General features: G+C 36.8%; 2 protein-coding genes across 3 annotated transcripts in view; one reads left to right on the top strand and one right to left on the bottom strand.

The window, feature by feature from the left end:
* Positions 1–10,601: 10,601 nt before the first annotated feature.
* LOC107510294 lies at positions 10,602–12,360 on the bottom strand. Its single transcript, XM_016143674.2, has 3 exons — positions 12,249–12,360; positions 11,494–11,972; positions 10,602–11,143 (listed from the first exon to the last, which is right to left on the bottom strand). The coding sequence occupies exons 1-3, from the start codon at positions 12,358–12,360 to the stop codon at positions 11,087–11,089; spliced, it is 648 nt and encodes a 215-aa protein (XP_015999160.2). The 3' UTR covers positions 10,602–11,086.
* Positions 11,902–26,831, top strand: part of TMTC2 (transmembrane O-mannosyltransferase targeting cadherins 2) — a 345,050-nt gene continuing 330,120 nt past the window's right edge. For both annotated transcript variants that reach the window (XM_016143610.2, XM_016143578.2), the window contains exon 1: positions 11,902–12,684. Coding sequence is in view for 1 of the 2 variants with exons in the window: in XM_016143578.2 (XP_015999064.1) it covers positions 12,602–12,684 (83 nt within the window). In the remaining variant the exon portion in view is untranslated. The remainder of the gene's footprint in view (positions 12,685–26,831) is intronic.

Here is a 26,831-nt window from a genome sequence, read left to right as displayed (position 1 = left end):
CAGCTCAGTCTGTGAAAATGCAAATATCTGAACATAAGATCTTAAAAGAAAGATAAGGTATATTCTTTCAAGTCCTGAAAAGTAATTTGAGATTACTTTTATATTTTAAAGATGGCTTTCAATGCTGTCAGCAATACTTAGGTTGGATGAGATTTTTTCTAAAAAAAAATGTTTTGGGTTTGGAACTTTGATATAAGAGACTGGCAAGGATAGTGTAGTGCTCTTCTCTTACTGGCTTTTATGTTCTAAAGGTTTAGAATATATAAAGATATGACATTGATGAAGCATAATTAAGTAGCCAAATAGCTACTTAGTTTTTTGGGTTCTACACTTTAATAATAAGGGGCAATCTGTGAATCACAGGAAGTGGAAATAATTTTTGTCTCTTTTTCTAAAAAGGTCCTATCTTAAATAAAATTATAGCTTTACTAACTGATCTGAGCTAGGAAATGACCTCTCCTAAGACAATGCTTTGGTGGAAGATTTATTTTGCTAATATTGAGGAATATGTTTTGATTTTAAGTTCAGTTTCATATTATTCCTGCTTATGTCTGTTAGAAAAAATAGACAACAGATCAACCTTTCTTTAAATAAATGTTCCTGTTTTACTGAAATTATTATACCAACAGTCAGCTTATTGAAATAAGTGTTAGTATTACAGAGATATGCTGTAATGTGTATTTTAAAAATATATCTAGTAAGATAACTTTAAAAAACATACACAAATGAATAATAATTGTTAATTCCAATGCTATCTGACAACCGGAAATGGCATAAAAAGGGATATTCTGCAATTATTCATTAATTACCACTTAAAGTTCATTTCCAAGCATTACTTTTTAAAAAAAAATTCATGGTAAAAAACACATAATATAAAATTTACCCTCTTAATTTTTAACTGTACAGTATTGTTTATGATATGCACATTGTTGTACAGCATATCTCTAGAAGTTTTTCACTTCGCATGACTGAAACTCTATACCCATTGAACAACAACTCCCACTTTCTCTTCCTCTCAGCCCCAGGCTAGCATCACTACCAGCATCACTTTTAATGAATGATTCTTTATTTAATAGTATATAGTTCTAGAATTCTTCTAAAAAGGAATTTTTTATTTTGTTTTGAGTTGCTTTTACTGAAAAATTATTTCCAGAATCTTTGAAAACTTTCCAGGGATGAATAGTCATTTTTACTTCTTTGTTATCTGATGTTTCTGTTATAAAACATAAATTTTAAGAGGCAATTTTAATAAGAGGAAGAGATAGAAAATGTAATTTATGAATCTTTGTGTATATGTTGTTTTCTTTATTCTCTGTATCTAGCCTCAAGGTAAAAGACTGATTTTTCTCTATCTACATAATAGCTGAAAAAAAATGCATTCCTTAATGTCCATCTGTACACAGTGGCATTCCCTTACTTGTCTCTCAACACTAGATTGGGAGATAAGACTTCCAACAATGGGAGTTAGTCCATTCCCTGCCTGAAGTTTACCTTCTTGGTGTTCTCTGCAGGAATTCGCTGCCACTAGTGTCTTTCTATTTTATATTCCAAATTCTTTATATCCTCCAAAAATCCAGTAGCTGTCTGACCTTTGCCTCCATTTTTGTTTATGCAAAACCTAAACATTGTTGTGCTTATAGGGCCCAGGAGTCTATGTATTTCCAGTTCATTATTCCACAAAAATCTTACCAGAGCAAAAAAGAAGACACATCGAAGTCCTCCCAAAAGCCATTTCTTCACCACTTCATAAAGACCTTAAAGAAGAAGAGAAAATAAAAAAGTCACCTCGTTCTGAAAACGGTTCTCAATATCATTAATAAGATGGGGATTATACAAGATTTGAAATAAAATAAAAGACTTTCGGAACAAGACAAACATGGTATCGAATACTGAGTCATCATTTACTATTTGTGCCATCTAGAACAAATTACTTAATGTCTTTGACCCTCGATTTTGTCATTTGTGAGAGGACAATCCATCTGGCCAGACTATTGTGAGAATTAAGTTATGTAGTATATTTAAATACCTGGGATAGTGCTGGTACATAGTAGGTGCTCAACAAATATAAACGCCTTTCTTTCACTGTCTCTACTTCAGAAACCCTGCTTAGTTTGGCAGTGGGTAAGAGAGACAGTAAGGGAGATGGAAAGGAGATTAGGAAAAATATCTCATTCAAATAAGGTATAGGCATACAACCATGCGGACAGTCATAGTGCTGGCTTTTATTAGTATTATTTAGACAAAGGAATTGGCACCTATACCTAGAGCCAGGTGAAAGGGTGCTCTGATCCATTAGGGATGACAAATCACAACTGGAATAAACTGAAAAAAGAGTGCATATTTGACACCTTTCATAACTGGCAAGATGTAAAAATGATCAATCCCTTGAATTGCAACTCAAAAATAACTTTGAGTCAGAATCAACCTATCTCCATTGGGTATTTTTGTGGAATGCTTTTGTGAAGTTAAGTGGCAAAGTACAGTAACTGACTAGGCCATTAACCCTGAGTCTGAGGTCTGCAGTTGCTGTCAGCTGAAATGTTAAAACTGACTAGAACACATGATATGTGCTGTTCACTGAGAACCAGTGATCTACAAGTAAAGTTTAAACATTGTAAGATGTTTCTAAAGATGCTTTCTTGTTCTGAAATGTCACAAAAGTAAAACTGACAATAGAACAGAGAGCACAGAAAAATGGGAAATGTTTTGCTGGCAAGAATGCAGGAAAGGTGGCGGGAGTGCGGGGAGAGATTGAGAGAGTGAGAAAGAGGAGAAATTTTAAATGCTGGAAAGGAACTTGTAACTACATCCATTGAAATTACTTATCTCTTGTGAATGCTAGTGATAATGTTATCCATGTGACAATTCAGATATGAGTGATAATTCTAGCTAAGTTAAAGTGTTGTGTTATACTCAATGCATACAATAAATTTCTCATTTTGAACATAAAGATAAATACATGCTGAAAAAATATTTTAAGGATATTTGTTAGGGTGATACCCACATGTTCTAATCCTGCCCTGTCCAGTTTATTAACTGATGTCTTAGGCCATAAATGTTCACTCTAGTTCTCATAAAAAGGAACTCACTCAGGCAACAGACACAATCACATTTACAAACCTAAATGCTCACACATACAGAATCACATACTTACACTTAAGAAATAAATTAATCCAGAAGAGGTGGAAGGAAACAAATGATAGGGGCTTAAAATAGCAAGAAAAAATACATTTATTTATTCATTTGTTTGTTTATTTAATTTTGTCACTGTAACATGTTTTTATTTTTATTTTAATTGCATAATAAATATTAAGGAAACCAGTATATTTTAATATACCAACAATTTATGGTTGATATTAAGGAGGGCAATTTTATCTCACAAAAAAGTCTTTGGGTGTTCCTTTTAAAGACAATATTGGTTTGGATGGAGTGTATACATAACATTAATACTAATAGTACCTTAAACCTTTTGGTACTTTTAGATTAGAAAATACTTTTACATACATTTTGATCATATTTTCTTCCTCAAAACAACCACATGGCAAAGCTAGGTCAGTTATCATTTTATAGATTAGAAACCCAAGTTCATGCATGACTTGCTTAGTCAATAAGTGGTAGAATGGCCTCAAACCTAGGTCATCTGGCTTTTCCTTTTTTTTTTTTATTATGTCATACTGTCTTATGAATCTGATACCACTTTATGTTTTCATATTTCTTTTCCCTGAACCATGTACATTCACAAACACTGACTTATTTCCAAGTAGGTATCACAACTCCGAATGAGCAAGAACACATTAGGCTCTTAGTTAATCAGTAGAAGAAAACTTAAGAAGAAATACTTTTTTAAATGTTGTAATTAAATGGAGATAGGGAACAACTTTGGAAAGAACAAAGTTGTAAAAATTGTACTACCCAAGTTTAAGACTTACAAAGCTTCAGTAATCAAGACAGTTTAATATTGGCATAAATGTAGACAAAAAGATCTATGGAAAAAATACATGTCCAGAAATATATATGTCAATCAGTAAAGATGCAAAGGCGATCCAGTGAAGAAAAAAAAACTTTTTAACTAATTGTGTCAGAACAATTAGATATCCAACGACAAAAAAAAAAAAAAAAAAAAAAAAAGACTTTGAGCCATACCTCATCCCAAACATAAAAAGTACGTTAAGATGCATCATAGATCAATTCTAAAACTACAAAATATAACTCTTCTAGAGGAAAACAGAAGAAAATCTTTGTGACCTTCGGTTAGGCAAACATTTCTTAGACACGAAACTGAAAATATGATCTAAAAAAGAATATAAATTGGACTTAATCGAAATTAAGAATTTCTGCTCTTTGAAAAAAAACTGTTAAGAGAATGAAAAGACAAGCCACAGGCAGGGAGAAAATGTTTGTAATTACAAATCCACAAAGAGCTCGTATTTCAAATAAAGAACTCTTAAGTTTCAATAAGAACACAAACGATACAATTTTTTAAACAGGCAAAAAAAAGTCAGAGAGAATTAAAACATTCTAAGGATTCCAAGCACTGTTTCTGATTTGCAAATGAAGGGATATCTTGAGAAGGCAGGTTGGCAGCTCTAAGATTTAAGAGGCAAGGAAATGGTCCCACAACTGCAAAGAACTGAATCCTACTAATATCTGAATGAGTTTGGAAGTAGATTCTTCTCCAGAGCTCCAGATGAGAGCTCAGCCGTGTAAACCCCTTAATTCTCATCAAGTGAGGATTTGAACTGAGATCCTACTCAAGCTGTGCTGGACTTCTGACTGTGAACTGTGAGCTAATACATTTGTGTCAGTTTAAGCAGCTACCACCACCACCAACAAAACAGGGCAAATGATTTGAACAGACAGGTCATCAATGATATATGGGTTGAAAATAAGCACATGGAAAGATGCTTTCTATCACTGGTATTAGGGAAAGGCAAATTAAAACTATAACAGGATACTACTACACACCTACTACAATGTCTAATATTTAAAAGACTGATCCTATCAAGTGTTGGCAAGGACATGGAGTAAATGGAACTCTCATAAGCTGTTTGTGGGAATGTAAAAAGATATAATCACTTTGGAAAACAGTTTGGCAGTTTCTTAAAATATTAAACACTATAGACCGAATGACTTAGCTATACTACTAGGTGTGTATCCAAGAGATATGAAAGCATATGTCCACACAAAGACTTCATGAGTGTTCATAGAAGCTTTGTTCACAGTAGCCAAAAATGGAAACAGTTTAAATGTTTATCAATAAATACATGGATACAAAAATCATGGTATAGAATATTATTAAGAGATAAACAGAAAAAAAAACTATTAATACACACAAGAACATTAGAGAATCTCAAAATAATTATGCTTGGTGACAGAAGCCAAGCCCCTACAAAAGTACAAAGTGCTATTTCCATTTATATAAAATTCTAGAAAATGCACATTTATCTGTAGTGAAAGAAAGCAGATCAGTGGTGGCCTGTGTCGCATATTTGCAATATAAATCAGGGGAGACACTTGGCTAAAATGATCATAGGCAATGGATCATAATCTTTTGACCTAGCACTGGCATGTGATTAACTTCAGGGAAGAGGTTTAGAGGGCCGAGAGGCTCCTAACCCAGGTTCCCATTGGTGCTCAGCTGAGAACTGATGAATTCAATGTTTTCATCATTTGTCCACTTCAATCCAAGGACTAACTTCCTTGAACTGACTGCCAAGAAAACAAATGCCTTGGCTGCAAATCTACCATTGCAGACAACCTGTTTTCTAATTAGTTTATATATCTCAGGGTGAATTTTCACACATGCTAGAGTGACTTTGTTGTTTTGCGAGTTACGATTTAAATGCTTTTGTTGGAGCAGCATATGCAAAAATGAAAGAACAGATTGAAAAGAACAAAAAGAAAAGATGAAAGAAGTAAAGAACATTTGGAAAGAAAAATATAGAGTGTCGGATGTTAATACGTAAGGTTCTAAATAGGTCATTCGCTTGTAATTTTAAGTAAAGTATCACTTAAATGTATTTATTTAAATGGGAAACTTAATTAAGTCTATTGCAAAAGCTTTAAATACATTGATTTCTATAATTTATTATTAGATTAATACACCAAGCTGCAAATAGACTTTCTAGTCATTTCATTGGACTATTAGGTGGAATAATATGCTTTATGAGGTGTAAATTTGTAGTGGGGTTTTTAGCATAATAACATTAAGTCACTTTTATAAATACTTTATTTGGTTTTCCAAATTGTACTTACATTAATAAGTTCATTATTGTGTTGGAGTTTGGGCTGTATTACTTATCCCGACTATATTTCTAATAGATGAGGTAGATTATGTTAGGGAAAATGACTATGTGTGATTTGAATATATATATATTCTCAAAAATATATGGTGTGTGCATGTTCGTTTTATGGGGAAGGTTTTCTACTATGGATTAAAGTATAATCTTTTTAGGGTTTTATGCCAAATTTGAGAAAAATTGGGCAGAAGTGGTAGACAGAGGAAGACTTTGCCAATATTTTATCCTGAATCATCTGAGGAAGGGTAGAAGAGGAAGACTATGAATTTAATTAAAGCATCTTTGCTGAAGCCAGGAATGTCCTTACTGGAAGTAGATCCTAATGGGGCTGTGGCCTTTATTGGAGAAGGAACAATAGGATTATACAGAGTATTGGTAAAGTATATACCTTTGAAGTTAAAAGACATGTGTTTTAAAAGACACAAGTTCAAATGTCAGCTCTACCACTCAGAGGCTGTAAGGCTGTGGACGGTTTACTAGACTTCTTTGAGCCTCTATTTTTTAATCTATAAAATAGAAAGAGCTATGGTACCTATCTCCCAGGGTTGTTGTGAGGATTAAATAAGATCATGAATGTAAAGTGCTCGGTAAAATGGTGAAATGCTTAATAACTAAAGAGTATTCAATAGCTGGTAGCTGCTTTGTAAATAAAAGAAATTCGCACTTGGGTGCAGAGCAGGTCAGAGCTAAAGGTTCAGTACTAAAGCTTTGACCAGTGGAAGAAGTAGGCAACTGGCTCTTATACAAACTGTCCTCTAGGGCACAGGAGTTGGGGATCATCTAAGAGGCACAGATAGCTTATGCTATGCTATCCAATGTAATAGCCACTAGCCAATGTCCCTTTTAAAATTTTTATTAATTAAAATTAAACGGAATTTATAATTCAGTTCCTCAGTCATACTAGCCATATTCTAAGTGCTCAATAGCCACATGTAACAGCTGATGGATACCAAATTGGAGAGGACAGATAGAAAATCACCTTTGCAGTGAGTCCTAATAGGACGATACTGCCTTGAAGCCTCCATGTTAGGCTGAATATCAAGGCAACATTCATGAATAACTGGTTAATTTAACATATGTCCACATCAAGACAAAGCTCTCTACCCTCTGATTTATTTTACAGAATCTGAGTCTTATCGAAACTCTGTTACCCCTAATTCTGTGCAAATTTTCTAGATGAATGAATATTTTTGATCACTGTTTGTACCAGCACATGTGAATGCATTTGAGAGATTCTATGAAGGCACTGTCCCTGCTTTTCTTGATTGAGAGTTTCTGAATTCTATCATTAGCCTCAACATCCCTGTGATTATTCATATCTGGTTATTAACATGTTATTTCTACACTCCTCCTTCTCTTCTCCTCCCCCGCCCCCAGATCTTCTGAACTGGAAGCTAGGAGACTGTGAGAGTCTTAAAGTGATCATTATTTTAGTAGCAGCTGGTTCTTAACAGCCCTGGGTTTGTGACAGAGGTGACAGGATCTGTTTCTGGGGCTGCATTGTCCTAATTATACTCCTAATGGATCACAAGTTTTGGGAAAGGCGACGTTACATATTGTAGTGTCTGCAGGGCAGCATTTTATGGTACGCTGGGAAACATCTCAATATAACATGTGTAGCCAATGCATTTACTGTCATTAGTTAACCAAGCAGCCTGTGTGCTTCTTTCAGCTCCCTGACCCACATTTCATCCATGCTCTGCTGTTTTTCTCCCACAGGGTTATTTCCTGAATAAAGCCCAGAGCTTACGAGTCTCCCAGCAGAGAGCTCTGTTCTGACCTCCCTAAACAGGCAGTTTCACCTGCTGGGCTAGTATTTTTTGGTTTCCTAGTTAATCTGTTAAGATTTTAGCGGGAGATTCTTAGACACGTTTTCACAAAACATGTGGGAGATTGTAATTACTTTGGCTTGGTACCTTTTTAGAACTGAGAGAGCAAGGAAGAGGTACAAATCTTCTGTTCATAAATAACCAAATCTGTGGGCATTTTAAAAGGCGTTCTGTGCAGCAGGAGAATTTATGTGCCACATTTCACCCTTGGCACACTTTCCAAATGAATTGTTCAAAGAGAAGTTATATTAGGACAAATAGAAATGACGACCAAGACCAGATGTGGATTTTTAGTTAATATTTATGCAACACCCACAGGGAAGATGGTATTGCACAATAAACTAAAAATGTCTTAGGCAAATAAGGAAATCTTTACCCTGAGGAGCTGGCACAGCAAAGGTATGAATTATACAACAAAGGACTGGGAATGCAGAACAAATGCAGGGTAGGTCGGGGCAACTATAAAAACCAAATTCATTGAGGAAGTGGTGAGGTAGCAGATGTGTGGAATCTAATGCGGGAAAATAAGGGGTTAGCACACTTTTTTTGGCCTATCTTGTGTCTAAGGTAGAAAACTCAAGCCAGCCAGCCTAATTTCCTTCATTTGTGGAAAGTGACAGTAGCTTTAAATAGAATATATGTGTATACACACACATACACATATACACATTCAGAACAAAGGCAGTAGTCTCACAATTGGTAAGTCCACCTTAATAAACTAAAAAGCAGTGTCCTTAGATTTGATATGCTCTCCAAGGGTAATGCTGACATCTTTAATCCAATACCCCCCACAAAGTTGTTCAAGGAGAAAACATAGGCATTGGCTGCTTCTCAGCCCTTGGAGAGCAGTCTGAAAGTGACCAAGACTTAATGCACTGGAAGAATATTGAAACTCACATTAAATTATAATAGGAAAATTTGCTAAAAGCAACCAAGATTTCTCAAACACAGCTGGATTTTCAGTCTTCCATTCACCAGGGACAGCAAAATGTGTCACTTTGCTGCATTTCTCACAGTATCCTAGGCTTCTGATTCAGAAGGGTTGGGGATGAGAAGAGGAGAAAAGGAGGAGGTGGAAGAGGAGTCTAGAAAACATTTATTTAAAACTATTGAAATCTTGAAGATTGAGACAACTCTGGAAAATGCTTATATGCTTTTAGCACACTGAACACAAACCTAATACTTTTATGTCTCTGAGTCCTCTTAATTATTGAACAGAGCTGTCCCTGTGACTTTCCACCTCAGGTTTCCCTGCAGAAATGATGCATTCTTAAAAAATTTTAACCTACTTCCCCTCCTTCTTTGTTAATTATTTGCTATCTTTTACAGCAACAACAAATCAGTTCACCCTATTCTCTTATGATGAAAATTTGTGGACTTTCAGTTGTTATAAAAGTTTCTGCAGAACATATTTATTTGCTCATTTGTTTTCAAAAAAAAATTTTTTTTTCAGTTTCTTCTACCTGTCCAGATATTAAATGTCCTGGGTATTATTCGGAAAATAAGACTGATAAGGTCTCTGCCCTTTTGGAGCTGCCATTCTAGTGGTGATCCCACACACAGTGCATACAATGAAGAAAATCATGTAGGGTGATGGGATAGAGATTGCCGGGGGAAGGCTATTTTATAAACTGTGGGCTAGGAAAGTCTTTCTGAGGTGATGACATTTGAACTAAGACCTGAATGCTGAGAAGGAGCTAGAAAAGGTCTGGGGAGAAAGCATTCCACATGGGAGGAAGAGAAAGTAGCAAATTCCAGAGGTGGGTATTTGTATTGCTAGAACACTGGAGCACAGAGGTAATAAGAAGAGTTTTATTAGAAGTGCAACAAGAAGTCACTGAACATTTTTAAGAAGGGAAATTGTAGGTTTTCTAAAGAATCTTTTAATACCTGAAGTTAAAACTGGGGGAAGGGTGCAATGGTAAGTGTAGAAGACCATGGTAGAAGCCTACTGCCTTAGTCCATGCAGAAAATGAGGGGACCTTGGATGAAGATTAGAGCAGTGTGGATACAATGGTCTTTGTTTCAGAGATAAACATCTAGGTTTTAGCTAACAACTAAAAGAAAAGGAGGAAGTTGGAGATGATAATAATAATAATAATAATAATAATAATAATAAATAGCAGCAGTTAACACTTCCATTGCACTTAAGACTCTTCCAGGTGCTTCACAAGTTAACTTCTTTAATATTCATAATAATATACCTACATATTGCTATTATGACTTTTTTATAGGTGAGAAAATTGAGGCCCAAGGGGTTAAGTGACTAGCCAAAGGTAACCTAGATGATAATAGCAGAGTCAAACTCATATGGCGCTCTTCCTCCAGTGTACTAGGATTCAATATCAATGTGTAAATGCCCATTGGAGGACCTGGATGGGTCAATAGATAGGCTTTTTAAAGCTTTTCGACAATGAACAGGGATTATGGAGAAAAAAAGTAAAAGATCAATTTCTGCCTTTAAAGACACAAATTTCCTTTTATGTATGTTTATTAATGTTTTCCCAGGGCATAAAAACGGTGCCATCGTTCATGGCATAAGAGCCGTAATGAATATTCATCATTTCATTTCATCTGTCTGTGCAGATTTCCTTGTGAAATGAGGAAAGGATAGAGCTTTGTTTTGCAGATACCCAAACCACTGTATTTGCTTTTAAGGCTACTTCCAGACGTTCAGTTTTGGAGAGTTTCATGGTTAGGTGCTGCCCTTGGAGGAAGAATGGTGCCAGTAGTGGAGTGGAGGTGGGGGGGAGGGGTGGTGAGGTGACGAGAGAGTCAGCTCTCCACAGGTCTATTTTTCATGCATTGTGGTTGCCATACAGCAGGGGGCGCCGCAGTAGTGTTCATCGTGGTCCACCAGAGGTACTCTTCTGGCAGAAAGGGGCCAGGCTAGTAGGAGGTGTGGCGGGCAGCTCACAGTCCTCTTTGGTCTCGCAACTTTAGTACCCGGAGCTCGTTCTACGCAGCCATTCTGTTATACCATATTTCATCATGTTGGACGCTTTCCATCCAGTTCTGCATCCGGGCGGAAAGAAAAGGGCATTAGCTTCCCGCCTTCCTAGGTTATAGCATTGTACTGGGCCGCAGAGGCGTCTCCCCGCTATGTTCTCAGGGTTATCCTGTCAGTTCCCCCAGAAACCACGGAATGCCCCCCGCAGCTGCGGGGTGTGCACGTGTGTGTACGTGTCTTTATTTTCTCTTTTGGGGTCTTTTCTTTTTAACTTACTGAGGGAACCTTTCCCTCCCCACACGTCTTTAATTGACATTCGGGACAAAGATAGGCTCAGAGCTGAAATCCTTCCTTCCTAAGGCGCCCCTCTCCCCAATCTCTCCAATATCCCCACTCCCCATTTCGGTTCACTCACTGTGAGCGTGTGTGAGAGGTCGTGTGTGTGATTGTGGCAACTGAGGCTGCAGCACTCTCTAAACCTGTTCTTCTCTCCCGTCCCCAGAAATCTCCAGCTGACCAGACTTAACGCCTGGCAGCGCCTGGCACACACAGCGCTTGGGTAGAGACCCAGCCGGTGCCAGGCGCCGTCAGCAGCAGCCGGCCGAGCGACCGCATCCTCCTGGGTCTGGTTTCTCCTCTGGTTGCCCCTCCCAGGCTGTCTTCCCGCGGTCGCCCTTGGGTCTCTGGAGCTCTCCAGAGTGAAATCGAAGGTGAAAGAAACAAGAGGAGGGCGGGAGGTGGGTAGGAGGAGCCTCTCGCCAGCGGGTGGGGGGAGGCTCTGGGTGGAGAAAGGGGCTGGGCAAACCCGAGATGTAGGGTTGGCCACGCAGGCGCGGGGGGCAGCGCCAAGAACCCCACGCGGGAGCTTCTGTAGTCTCCAACCACCGCTTCTCACTTAACAGGAGAAGGGGTTGGGGCCGGCAGGGAGCTAATAAAGAGTGAATGAGCTGCAGCCGCTGTGGCGGCCGGAGTCAGCCCGAGCGGCACCCGAGTCGTGCGGCCGGGAGGCGGCGGAGGGAGGCGGTTCGCCTTGTCCCTCCCACCCGCCCCTCTTTCTCTCTCTTCCTCCAGCCGGTCCCAGATCCCGGCTGGGTCCGGTCTCTCTACCCCCATCCTGCACTCTTCCACCTCCTCTGCGTCCCACTCCTTACCTAGGGCTCCCCGAACTACCATGGGTTAGGGTGGGGGCCTCGAGCCGCGGGAAGGACCAGCCCTGTGCATCCGCCGGGGGACGCGGAGCCCGACCGCCGCTCGCCGCTCGCCGCTCGCCGGCGCCGGGCATGGGGAGCGCAGTGTGAACCCGCACCCGGGGAGGACGCAGGAGCTGCGGGGACCGGCCGAGGAGGAGGAAGAGAGCGGTGGATTGGAAGGACCCAAGGGAGGAAAGGAGGGAGGGTGGGGAAGCGAGGGAAAAGTGAAGCTGGGAGGAGAAGGCGGCGGAAGGTGGGGATTGATGCTTCTGTTTTTTGTTGCCGCTGCTGCCCTCGCGCTGGGAGCCGAGCCGGAGGGAAGGCGGTGGAGAGATGATTGCAGAGTTGGTGAGCAGCGCTCTGGGGCTCGCCTTGTATCTCAACACCCTAAGTGCGGATTTCTGCTATGATGACAGGTAAGGGGGTGAGAGGAAGGAGTGACGGGCTGCGTGGGGACTTCTCAGTGGCTCCGAAGCTTCCCGCTCTAAGGCTGGAAGTGCATCTCGGGGAAACTGGTCCAGCACCTGAAGGCGTAGGAGACGCGTAAACATTAACACCTAAAGCAAGAAACATCCGGGACGCGAGCGCGCAGGGCAGGCTGAGGGACTCTGGGTTCCTAGTTTGCAGCAGGTTCTCTCCTTTGCTTCTCGGCTGTTGGCAGAGCTTAAGTTTCTTAGTGGAAATCGCAGCAATTTGGGAAACTGTTTAATGGACGTATTTTTAAAAAAAGTCTTAGGTATTCCTTGGTGCAACAAAAGCACATTGAGCGATTTTACGTCTGGGCTGGAAGGAAGCCGTTCCCCGCCCCCTAATAGATCTTTCCTGTAACGGTTCCTATTATTGATGGGACACTTTTATTTCCTGAGGTTAAAACACACGTTTGACAGTTGCCAAAATAATGGAAAGAGAAGATCGTACTCTGCTTCAACTTTCCCTTTTGACGTGTAGTGTGTACTTTACTTTGAGCCAAGATAATACTGCTGGTCGTTCCTGCTCCCCCCACCCGCCCCGCGCCTCTTAACCAATCGATGGAGCAACACTTTATAAAAGCCTGGGCTTTCATTTCTGTTTGGGAGTTTTACATTAGACGTTAGCGATTCTTTTGTGCTAATTGGAGAAGACGCCCCTAGAGACTGAAGTTGTCTTCTGCATTTGGGTTCGTTTGGGTGGCTAATGAGACCTGAACTGTGTTGTCAAAGAAACTGCATCGATTTCTGGAAAATGTCACAGTTGTGCTCGTGTCTCTACCTGTTTTTTAAACGCTGTAAGTGTTTAGAAACTGATGAAAAGCTTCAATAGCCATTAGGGAAAATTCCAATTTGTGTCTTTCCGGTGACTTAATCTGATTACAATGAAAACAGATGCATAATTAAAATATATTAGGGAGAGAACAGCACGCCCGGCTAAACTTATTAACCGTCCTGGGGTGTTTCATGCTCCATTGAAATTAAACTATCCAAAAAGTGAGCACAGATTTACTTTGACAGCTTTCAGCAGCCTCTCTGGGTTATGGAAAGTGAATGGATCCCCAGGGTCAGGGCAAGGCACTGAGTGAACTTTTGCAGTGGTTAAGAGGGAGGGGAGGGGAAGGCAGAATCTTCTCCTGGTGGTAATTAGCCATATTCTCTATTCTCTGGTGTACTCACTCTCTGGCTAAACGAATGTTCATGAATCTTAGTTTACAACCACACGTCTGCTTTGAAATCCTCTGATAATGGGTGCAACAACAAGCAGCACACCCTTAATGCATTTTATATAGTGTCTTATCAGAGACTACTTGCAAGGAAGCCACTGTTAGATATAAACTTTTCCTCAACTTTAAGCAGTGTACAGATTTTAGCAGTTATTCTACATGCTCTGAGAAATAAATGGTCTGTGATAGGAGCTGCTTCTGTTCACTCCAATTTTGGGTTACGGTGCACCTGCTAGTTCTAGGATATAGTAGGAAAAAGCCCTTGCTTCCAAAGATGGGTGACTTTTTGCAAAATAAGCTCAGGGACAAATCTGGGCACTTATTGGCTCTATTGGGGACAGTTTAAATAGTAAACATTTAAACCAAGACAATACAGCTTATAAAACAGTCACTGTAATATTATAACTATTGTAGAACACTGGTAAAGCAAGCATTCCTAGTGTATGCTATTGTTTATCATTGTTCAATTCTTTAAAAAGTACATACCAGAAGAAACTATCTCACAGAGATTAAGGCTGAAACTAAGCTAAATTTGCATGCACAGTTTTCTGTGGATTTAGTGCTTATTTTGTGTTCTTTAGTCATCAGGAGTGTTAGGACTTTGTAACTTAGGGAGAATGGTACAAGTGTGATGATCAATTAGTTGTGCAATGACAATTGTTGTAAGTTCTTTAAATGTTATAGGGTGAATGGAGTGTCAAAATTCCTGACTTCTACATAAGCTACTTAGATGAATTTAATGTGATGATTTACCCATATCATCTAATTGAGAGCATGCTCAATATATAATATACAGATATTATATATGATATGATGTTGAGGGTCTATACATGTAAATTATGCTGTGCTACAGTTTGCAATTTGTATTTCACTCTAATTTTCTTAGTGCAAAACTGCCTATGCAATCACATACTCCTAGGAGTATGAAATCTTAAAAAGTATCAAACGGGTTTCATGGTCTTAGAAATTATGAAATACATGTAAATTGGAGCATAGCACTTACTTGGTGGCCACATGACATACTCAGGTCATTCAGTGCCAAGATACACTGTTAAGTTGTGGTTTCTCAGATACAGTGCTTTCTATCTACTCTAACTCACTGAGTTGCGAATGGGAAGAGACCTGGGGAGCGGGGCTGGGGAGCCAAGTGGAAACTGCAGGATGATGATAATATGCTATTTCCACTACTCCATTTCAGACTACAAAGGCTCAAGTTTGAAACTTTGTTTGAATTATGTCTGTGGATTCCGCTGCCCCCCCAGGAACTTTTGTGAAATACAGCTCTGTAAGGAGAGGCTGGTGCTGGAAAGCAAAAGAGCAGCATTGGAGGAGGGAGGTGGCTCTTACGCTTGACTTGCTTAACTAAATCAAGACTCTGTTTTTTAGCTGAAGAATCTGGCATTTACTCTAGGAGTGCTTTATAGTGCTTCATCTTAAAAATTATTGCTGTGGCACTTCTCAAAGTTATCTTTTCTTTTAAATATAGTGATCAAGTTTACTTTATACACTATATATATAATTTTAGTATTTGATATAGCTGGATGAGATTAAGTGGTAATCTGAAACTTTCTTATATCAAAATCCATTTCCCTATGGTAAAATTTAATATTTTACAAGTGTTTCTGTGTTAAGTTTAAGAATATGGCTAGGATGCGATGAAACAAACAGTAGAAGAGTAGAATTCAACATATCTGATGAAAAAGCATACATGGTTTCAACTTCACCCTCTCTTCTCTTGCCTTCAATCTAGTCATGACTATTGAATCTTAAATTGTGGTTAGAGTAAAATTGGAATTGTAAATATTCAGTCTTTGCCAAATTTTAAGTCATGTTGTATGTGACTTATTGAAGGACATCCTCATTTTTTAGCGAAATTTAATGTTTAGATCAGTAGAAAAAACTGGCTAACCCCAAATTCTCTACTCTCTTGTGTATTTTATTGAAAATAAAGTCTTGTTTTCCTCATCCTCTTTAAAAATAGTACTGTTAATATGTTTTGCATAGGGATAACACTAAAAGAGGAGTCAGTTTACTTCAATGAGAGTAAACCCTAATTGTTTTGTAGTCTGATTCTATTTTATACATGCCATCTAATTGATTGTATGGCCTTTATAATATACAACAAGTCAATAAGATAATGCAACTAATATATGTTTTTATTTTCATGTGAGTAAAAAATGCATTAGTTAAAAAAAAGACAATTTGAGTGTTTGGAAGTGGAAGATGGGTTTGTGGCTGCTTTGAAAATTTTTTTCTTATTGCCCATTTTGCATTTGTTAAACAGAACCCAGATCATTAACATAACTTTTAAGTTTTTAGCCTTAGCTATTCCATTGTGCAATCGTTGTGTGAAACTTGGAGAAGCAATTCCATAGCAGAAATATCTGCTCTTGAATCAAAACTACTCCAAACTCTAATAGCACATTCCAGTTTAGTTATTCATTTGGGTGTAATTGCAAATCTTAGTTTTTATAGAAACACTAGTTAAGATGTTTTTCTTTAAAGTCATAAAGATTTTGATTAATGGCATTTAAAAGGAAGAACTAGAGGATTTAAGGCATATATACAAGTTTTAACCCTCCCTCCCGCAAAAGATAGTCAACTATTGGTTATTGTCGCCTTGGGTTTTTGACTTGGTATGATCCCCTGTGAAATGATCACTTACTCTAATAAGTTCCTTTTAAAAAGTTCTCTCTAATAGTCTTACCTTGGATCAGTCTGGGATTGGTAACTTAAAATTCTAGCATGTTCAACCACTGACGGCATGCCTGGTATTTCAAAGTATGTTTAGAAAGAATTACTTATAAAATTAAAGTAAATAATGGAGAACTTTGCTTTTCATCAAAGGTTGTCTCATCAGGTCTTTATTGGAAGAGGTCATTGTGTGTAAAGTGTGTGTGTGTGTGTGTGTGTGTGTGTGTGTGTGTGTTTACTCTAATTTCCTTCCCAGTTTGTAAGTCAGTGAAAAAAAATGCAAGTGGATACAATTTATCATTTATGAAATATTTTATATGGGATTTTATTTTATAGTTGTTTTGATTGTTTTTAATCAATCTATGTGTAAACATTCATTTTGCTGTTTTAGCAAGCACATCTCAACAGTAAATTAAAGTTAAAATTACATACAGCCAAGATAGACCACTTTGCCTTACCTCCATTGAGCCTGTCACATGGGGTTTATCCTAGCGAATGACCCAAATACAAGCACTGAATGGACATTTACAAATGCCATAGGGAAAATGATTGCCAGCCATCTGTCTCTTAGTTTTTTTCATATATATGTACATGTTTTTTGGCTGTATTTTAATATATTATTAATTTACATTGTTTTGTCATTTGTAATTAGTTTTTCAGTGTTATTGTGCCCCTATGGTAACACTGAATTTCCTGCTGCTGTGATTGAGATAGCGACAAGCTTTTGGATTCCAATATGTGATGGGAGCACAGTTTGTCTTCCTAATCTCTTTGTTGCTGTTCAGCACACTAAAAGCACTTGTTTGAAATGCCATAATGATGCAGCTGTTTATCATAGGCGAAGGGTCTATTTTCTCTAAAACAGGCACCTTCATAGTCCTAGGAAAAGATGGAGTTTACCCTTAAGGAACTCAGGAATCTGTGGCTGACAGACCTACTTTCTTATAACTTTATTATTCTTATCCAACATGCTTTTAACATAGTAACATTCATCTTTTAAATTATTTGAATCTCTCTTAGGAACTAAGTATTCTATCAGCTTTGGGTACTTTAATGGCTTCACAAAAGTGAAAAGTGTGGCAGCCTTGATGGGATTGTGGACAAGTGGGTTATTGAATGTAAAGACCTCTCTTCTATGAATAGCTGTCACATTTAAAGCCTAGTTGGAAAAAAAAAGTATAGAGGTATAGCACTAGGAGCTGCATACCTTCCATTTTTCATGAAAAAGGCATACTGTTTTGAATAATTACAGGTATAATTCTGCACAATGCTAGATAGTTTCTTTGAAGATTTGATTTGTTTGTACTTTTGAGGAATAAATGACTACGATTAATAATTCACTACTTATGAAGAGTGCTGTGAATGTATGGACTTCTCATACATATGGTGCATAATACAAACAGCAGCTGTTTACTCTTGTCAACAAGCATCCGTACCTGTCTGTCCTTTTTTACCCCTACTTTAGCAGGTAATGTATAGTGTTCTAAAGATAGACTTACAAAGATGCCAATAGTTTGTCCTTTAGCAGAATTTTACTTGTATTTACTCACATTTATTTTGATCAATACTTATATTTTAAAACTTGTACTGGAACTCTGTCAGTTTCTTTCCCAGGATATCTGTGCCCAGGACCCATGGTAGATGGTTTGAACTGGCCTAGTTCTTGGCCTGTTGCTTATTGGTACTTTTCTCGTATCTGGGGAAGTTTTAGAATACCTCTCCCAGGTGTCTCCTTCCTAATTGTCCAGGTCAGTTGTTTTCCTTGGAGAGGTCTGCAGCGACTGAACTCTTTGAGTTAACTAGATTTGCCTCAACTGGTCATAAGGATTGAAGACTTTTGCCTCAGAGATTTTTTGGGCTATATTTTCTAGGCAGTTAATTTTAACAAGATGCAGCACTATTAAATTTCTATTGATCTTTTTTCCTCCTCTCTGACAGTTTAGCTTTTCAATCACATTTGTCAGTTTCTCTGGTACTCAAGGTTTCTTAGAATAAAAGGTATAAATGTTCGTTTCAGTCTTTTAAGAACTTTTTGGGATTCCGATTTTGGGTTCAACTATGACCTTTTTTCTTTACAGGTAAATGGGAAAGAATTGAATAAGCCTGTCAGGAGAATTTTGAAGAAGACAGGAACACTGAAATGATTTGTTTTCAAGATTCTACATTAAAAACTATTATTATGTTTTTAGAATAGTTTATTTATGGGTATTTCATATGATGCAGTTAATTTGGACAACAAAATAATTCTAAAGATCAGATAGAGAGATTTTGATTTGCTTATGTCTAAAAAATTAAAATGGAAAAGAGATTAGAACTGAAAATTCTAACTCACCTTTAGTTTTCATTTTATTGTGGGATGAAATGAAATTATGTACATTTATTTATTCCGAGGCTATACACATGCCGTGTTGCTTGAGACCAGTGCTACTTACTGTATCTGTTTAAAAGTGCAGTAGTATTTGGCAGAGGAGATGCTCTTTGCTCATGGTGATTTGATGTAAGCTTTTGTTTCTCAATTTCTTTGCTGGAGCATTTTGCGATAAGAGTAAGTCAGGGTATGAAGCATGGCACAGCATGTAGTTACATACAGTAAAAGAGATGGACTAAATTACATGTTTTGTCAATTGAAACATACATAAGTGTCCTTGGAATAGCAGCTGTGAGCTAAGTGTTGTGGCCAAATAAAATGTTTATGTCAGATTCCTTTGTCTTTGATGATTACCCTTCATTTCTGTGGGATTTATTATAATAAATGTGTGACTATTCCTTAGGAACATCAATTTGAAAAAAAAGCAAGTTCACTATAGGCTTATGATTATGGTTCAATAAGGAAACAATGTATAAAAATATTGCCATGGGGCAAGATTATTGACTTTTATTTGAAACTGCAAAATTCAAAGGTTTTGCTAGTGAAAATGCTTTTCCCCCCTAATCATGGTTCCAGACATTATTGATTTTTTTAGATGTAGAAAATTTTGACTGTCCTAACCTAGAAATTCTCACTTGGCATCCGTTAGGAGTATTATAACTTCAAAGGATGTGTTATTTGCTGAAGAGTGGCCACTGGGGCACAATATAGCTCTTGACATTTTGAACAGTGTTAAATGATGGCATTGAAGTATTTCAAACAGCCATGTTTCAACGTTGTTTAAAAATCCAGTGGGAAGAATGACAATCCATGTAACCCTGCATACTTGGAATTCCTTGGGTATTAATTTTAAATGCAGTTCACAAATTTGCTTCCTACAAAGTAAGTTTTTTTTTTTAAAGATGAATAAGGTTAGTAAAATTTTTACAGCTGTGTCTTATGAAATTTTGTTTTCTTTTTTTCAGTTGCTTATACCTAGTCTATAAAGAGTCTGAAAGGATGCAGACCATAGCCTTGTTTTCTGTTTTTTTTTTTTGTTGTTGTTGTTGTTGTTGTTTTAATCTCTCAGTTGGGTTATATGTCCATGTTTAGGACACTGTTATTAAGTATATTGTTATTTCTTTTATAAACCCAGTATTATAAAACTAGTTTTTGAGAGAGGCAGACAAGTGAAAACACTGGGAAAAATAAACATCTTGTTTTTGTTAATTTCCAGTTTGTTCCACAGTGAAAGCATGTGTACCCTGCTTTCTTTTCTGTTAGTGGTATCTCTTAGATTAAAACTGAGAGTCATAGGTTAACTCTACAAGGTCAGTACATGTTAAAGTGACATTGTTTCAATTTGTGTTCTCAACAAAGGGTGCCTTAGGCGGTGGCTCTAGAGATTACATTCCAGGTTTGACTACTTTTCTCAGTTTGAGGAAGAGACTTGTTATTACAGAGTCATTTGGGAGAAGAGGTTCTTGAGGTGGGCCAGCAGCTATGGAGTTCCTCTGGGGACCTTTCTCAATGTTTTATGAACTGTCTTTTGGTTGCTGCTGCCTTCCTATCTTCAGGTTTTCAGATATTATAAACACTGAGCCTACTCCCTCGAACTATAAAAAATGTCGAGGTAGAATACTTGGATCCACATATTTTGTTGTACTTTTTAAAAATAGGATGTTCCCCTCCTTCTCTAATAATTAGCTGTAGGACTGCTCTTCCAATGCCATAGAAAAGAGTTCATTTTGACAAAGAAATCTTCTAATGACAAATTTTCCAACTACAGATTTTCAGAAGAAAAGTTCTCAGATGATGAAGATGTTTAATCGGCCAAAAAGACATTTTTATTTGCAGAAGTAGTCCTTTAGAGGGAGGCAATTATTTATAGCTGATGTGAAAAACTAGTATACCTGAATTCATTTGGTAAACTTCATTTACAATAAGATTATTCTTGTTATTCTGTTGGAAAAAAATGGTGCTGAATTGTCACTAAATTTATGTTAGGGAAATAAGCTTTTACACTTTAATCCACTCTTATAGGGACATGTACCGATTTAACTAAAGATGAATTTGAAATTTGAATAAACTATTAAAAACACTAACGTGCAGCCTGAAAATACTAAATGTAGTTTGCCACAGGTTTCTAGTCTTCTATTAAAAAGATTCCATTTATAATGATCTCTTTAGGTCTGCTTCCTCTGCCTCTCTATAGTCTTCATTTTTTTTTCTTTTAAAATCAGTGATGTGTTTTGCTTTTGTTCCACGTTAAACAGAAAATGAAATTTCACTGTTTTAAAGCCTCTTGTATGTCATCAACATAAATAATGTAAACCATTTCTGCTAGAGAATATTTAGTAGCTGTTTTTAAATTCATGCCTAAGATGATATTGGAGATGCCCGTAGCCAACAAGAGAGCTTTAGACCCGGTCCTCCCTCATAATTTGCTCCCCTGTCTTCATCCTTTGATATCGATGATTGCCATTAAAAAAAAAATCTTTTAAACTGCAGTTTAAATCCCCAGTTTCTTTGAAACAGGTAGATCTCTTTATGCCTCTCTTAAAGAGACATTGTTGAGCTGGGCCTCTTGTTGGAGCTCTTTCTATATGTGCGTGTGTATATATTTTTAGAACAAGGCTTCCTAAAATTCCTGTCTACCTGAAAATCGCCTGGGGTTGTTAAAATGCAGATTCTGCCTAGAAGTAGGCCTAAGAATCTACATTTCTATCATTCCCAGGTGCAACAGATGCTGCTGGTTCATGGACCACACTTCAATAAGAGTAATAAAGCTCTATTTCATTTGAATGTATTACATATCGGCTCTGCATTTAACAGGCATTTGGAAAGTCAACATAAATTCCTGGATTAAAAAAGATTGAGGATAAACTACCTTTGTTCTGTGTATGAGGTTAGCCATTTTATTTAATCTTAATCTCTGTCTTGTTTTCGTATTTGTTCAATTACATCTTTAAATTGACCATATGAGTTTGAGTTATTGTGTAAATTTTGAAAAGGTAGAGAGCTGTTGAAAATCTAGGAGATGATCTCCATCGAAATATTTGTCACCATCTTGTATTACAATATCACCTTTGTAATATTACTGTGGAGACAGGTATTACATTCTGATTTTGGCAAATAAACTGATAGGCGGTTGCTTTAGGCTTATAACTTGAATGGATACTGAAGCTTAATTTTGAGTCTCTATAGTCAGTACCTTAAGTAGTTTGTATTTTTGTTGAACAATCTCTTATAAGGACATTTGGCTTACTTTGCATGAAGACTTTATAAACTTTAAGAAGGCAGCAAAATGTAGGTGTTCAGGCAGTTGAGAGTAGGAAAGGTAAAGATTTATTAATGATATTCACGTACTATATGATGCTATCGGGTGAAGGTATATACACAGAATTAGAAATGCTTGGGCCTATGTGATTTTTTTTAACCCGGTACGCTAAACTTTAGCCTTTGGGCATTTGAGAGGAATTTCTGAACAGGTAAATGCCCTAAATATCTGAAGTTTTACATTCCTACTCATTGGAAATATTTTTTAAGAACTCATTCTAAAATGAATTTTAATTATCACTTCTTAAAATACTGTACTTTGTACTAGAGGCACCGTCGTAAATAAACATTGGGCCATGATAGAAGACTAGAGTTTTAGTCTTGTAATTACCGCTTTACTCGCTCAGAACTCATTGCTCTAAAGCTCAGTCTTATAATTGGTTAGGAAGTGAAAATATCTGCCAACCAAAGAATGAGGATCAAATGAAATAATATGATGAATGTTCTCTGTTTTAAGAAGCTGCTTAGCTATCCATTTAGATTTATAGACTACTGGACCTGAAGGTGAATGACTCAGTAACCGCTGTACATTAGCATCTGATTCTCTTCTGTCCTGACAACAGAGCTTTGTTCTACTTCATGGAATTGCTAACTTTTTCACTTGGCGTCAGTGTTTGAACTCTTACTGTCCCATCTTCTATTGCCACTCCCAGACCCCATCTCTGCTTCTATGCTCCCTAGTCTCACCACATAAGCAGTTCTCGTTCTCTTCTATTTCTTTCCTGTTGCTTTCCTAATGTTTCTGGTCTCTGCATGAAGGCTTATTCTGAATAGACATTCTGGCCAACCTGAGCATTTCTTTCATTCTACAGGGGAGAAGCACCAATTACAGTGCATTAGGTATAAATAATCTTTATTACTTAGTTCTGCTTGGCAGGGAATACTTGTGGTCTCCCTCTTCAATGACAAACCTTTTTGTTTATGGAGTATGTTGAGATTCAGAGTATTCTGGTGGTCTGGTGAAAGCAATATATCAGATAAGCTGTTTTTTTCCTGCATTTAAATGTTTGTGTTAATCAGTCCTGTGTTGAGAATTTGCACTAAGTATGCTTAGCACAGGTACTGGAAGGCAACATCTGGTATCTAAACCTGGTGATTCATTTTTGTAACTAATTGGAAAATGTTTCTTAATTTTAGAACTTTAAAGCAACAGAATGGCAAAAAGTAAAAAGATCACAAGAATTTTGGAATCGGATAATCTAGGGCTCTAATCCCAGAATAATTACTAATTGTGTGATTTTGATTGATACTAAAACTCTTTTAGCCTCTATTCCCTATTCTATAGAATGAGGCTTTAACTCTATTGCTGATAGTTTAAAGTCACTGAATAGTAATATCTGAAAGTATTATAGAGTGTTTAGGAATTTTTCTTAAAAGCTAATATTCAAAATTTAAACTTATTTCTAGTAATATTTAACTTAGTATTTCAGATAGATTTAGGATAACTGAAAGAGTTCATTGAACTATATTAAATAACTACTAATTTTGGAATTTAATTTTCATTTTGAGTTATAACTTTGGAGAAAAGATGTTGAAATTTATCATATGCACACGCAAATTTTGCAAATCAAATGTGTGCAGTGTGCGCTCAATTAAAAGGACATATGAAAAACAGAGCTGGAATGTCTTCTGTCTTCTTTACCATAATTAACTTTCTTCTTTAAATTAGATGATATTGTGCATAGGAGCATATGCAAAATTATGATTTCTTAGCATCTTATTAAAATTGTTTCACTCTACTTTTGACAACAAAAAATCTTAAACAGTGAAAATCTAGAATTATTTTCAGTTATATTGTGAAAGATTATGTTGAATTAAGAGTTAGCCCAAATTCTAGAAATACTTTTATATACCTTGTTTCACAGTGAGCACAATTAATACAAAAGCTCTGTTCTTTGAAACCTTTTCCAGGAAGCTTATTTTCTCATATTAATTTGCAATCTCACCAGAACCTACCACATGCATTAATTTATTTATGGGTAGTTTTGCATTTGAGAATATTGATCTCCTAATTAAAATAGATCTTTCACATGTTAACATTTTTCTAAGGATTCCCTAAATAAAGAGAATGTATAGCCTAACACTAACACTTCTTGCTTTTGCTTTCCATTCCCCGCCAGAAGTAGAAAAACTAATTCCCTACCACCACTGCCTCAAAGTACAGGTAAGCTAAGTAGGTTAAAGGAGTACTATATTGATAACACAGCTTCCTCTTTAAAGTCAGGGCTTGGTTCTAGTGATTCCCCAGCATCCCTTCCAATTTAAAACAGGTCACAATTTTAGGGAAATGGATTTGGGTTTAGTTGCACTACGATATAGTTGAAATTGGCCTTTTAGGGAGCAGTTAATAGTGTTATAGATAAAACACTGGCCATATTGCCAGACACAATAGAAAAGGAAGCCCATGAACACAACAAACCATGTCAACCAAAAATGTTTTATCTCAGTTGCAGTCATCATTTTATTTCTTATGTGTTGCCTTCTTCTCAGTTGGAATGTTTACTCTGTTCCTATTGATAACTAAATTCTAACAGCACTGGGAAGCTTCTAAAAAGGAGAACGCTTTGGTTCTTGTTGGATAGCAGCCTAGTTTTCTCTAGGGCACATCTGTTCCTTGGAACACTTTGAGAATATTCAGGTGAAAATTTGCCCAGTATTTTAATAAACTAGATTCTGTTACTGATGGGTTAAAAAAAATCAGTCATACTATTTTTTAGGAAAACAACATGGTTTTTGCAGAATGGCTCTCGATTCTCTGGAATTAATTTAAATCAGTAGAAGAAACCAAAAATTTAAGATCTTATTAAGCGTGCCTTAGCAGTTGATTTTTAGGACTAAACAAAGAGATGGGCACTTGGGTTTCTCCAGGATGAGGGGTTGAATGGGAAGAGGAAGTGTAAATGACATTTTTATATAACAAACTTGGGTGACATTGAGAGAAGTTGACTTGAAGAAGATTTTGCTCTTCCTTGCTTATGAAACAGTGCTTTCCTCTTATGATAATAGAGGAGGGATGATTATGCAGAAATTTGGATGAACTTTCTTTTGGGGGTAGGACAGGCTCTGTAGTGAAAGATGCGTAGTTTTGATTGATACCTTCGTGAATTGGAACCATAGCTGCAAATGATTGTCAGCTCATTCAGGTGAAATCAAGACAGGTTGTTAGAATGGAAGTCTATTGAATTCAACTCTGTGGTAGTAGCTCCTCAGTGTTTTAAAAAATATATTTTGATTACATGTTGAATTTATGGTGTGTGTTATGAAATAGCAGCTTGCTTGTATTTTAAAAAAAGACTATGATCATAGTAAACACCCATATGCTCATCTTTGTGTACTTGGAATTTGAATATAGAGAATTTATTATTTTTGGGAGAGGGCTTGGGTTTATTTTTCAAACCAAAGTCTGAAAGAGTTAGTAAAGGTAACATTAAATTGGATAGTTAATTCATAGACCACAAGTCTTACATATTTAAGGTAGACCATGAATGACACTGGGAAGTTAAAATTGTTTTTAATATTAAGCTTAATCTAAGGTTGAAATTTTCATTTTAATTTCTTTTTGTCTCATCATTGTTTATGAAAACTAGTAGATAACAAAGTTCAGAGATTTCTTGTAAATCAATAAATTTGACAAGAACATTATTTAAACTTTTCCTCTAAGCCTGAATAAGGACTTAAACACAAACCAGTGCTTAACCCGAATGCTTTTTCTTTAAGCATCTTTGGAAGTCTGTATACAAATAGAGTAAATGTTTTACATGTGGGTTACCTACTGCATTTGAAGGAATTCTTTTGTGTAGGTCTGCAAGCTGTGTGTGTGTTCAGAAATAATTTATGAGAATAGACTGAAATTGGTAGAAATAGGCCAAAGTACCACTGCAGCGATAATTGAAAACTGGAATGGTGTTCTCAAAATCTCGAGTAAATGGAAACTAATGAATGGTTTCTTTTGTAAGATGTTATTACTTTTCATTCACTTAAAATTATTTGTGTTTTAAGGAATTCTACCTCCTACCAGATAATCAAGTCAGTCGTTGCTAATTCATTGGTACTCTTCACAAACTAACTTCTATTCTGTATCAGCTTGATACTGGAAAAAGATGATTGGAAATTAAGAAAGCAACAAAAATGACAAGTAGATAATTGTCTTAAGACACATGTCAACCAAAAATTTTTACAATATTTAGTAATGACCTTGTAAATTGTTTTGTTATGTATTCTGAGCACTTACCTCAGAGGCCAGAAAAGACTGCTGTTACCGGAAGTGATGAGAAGAAAGTAAAAGCAAGGGTATGTTTACTATTTAAGTAGTCTGATTTCTGCAAATTATTGTGTAAAAATATGATAATTCTATTCAAAGTTTGGGAGAAAGATTTGAATATGTTTTATTTTAAATTCAGGAAATCAGTTCAAATAGGCATTGGCCTTTGATTTAAAAGTGTTATTCTAATTTAGAAATGTGTTGTCTCCCAAGGAAGCATCAGAGTGGG

The sequence above is a fragment of the Rousettus aegyptiacus genome, unplaced genomic scaffold (genome assembly GCF_014176215.1).
Source record: "Rousettus aegyptiacus isolate mRouAeg1 unplaced genomic scaffold, mRouAeg1.p scaffold_m13_p_2, whole genome shotgun sequence".
In the NCBI taxonomy this organism is placed as follows: domain Eukaryota; kingdom Metazoa; phylum Chordata; class Mammalia; order Chiroptera; family Pteropodidae; genus Rousettus; species Rousettus aegyptiacus.
The sequence above is the reverse complement of the archived record's forward strand: the minus strand, read 5'-3'. Positions and strand labels throughout refer to the sequence as shown.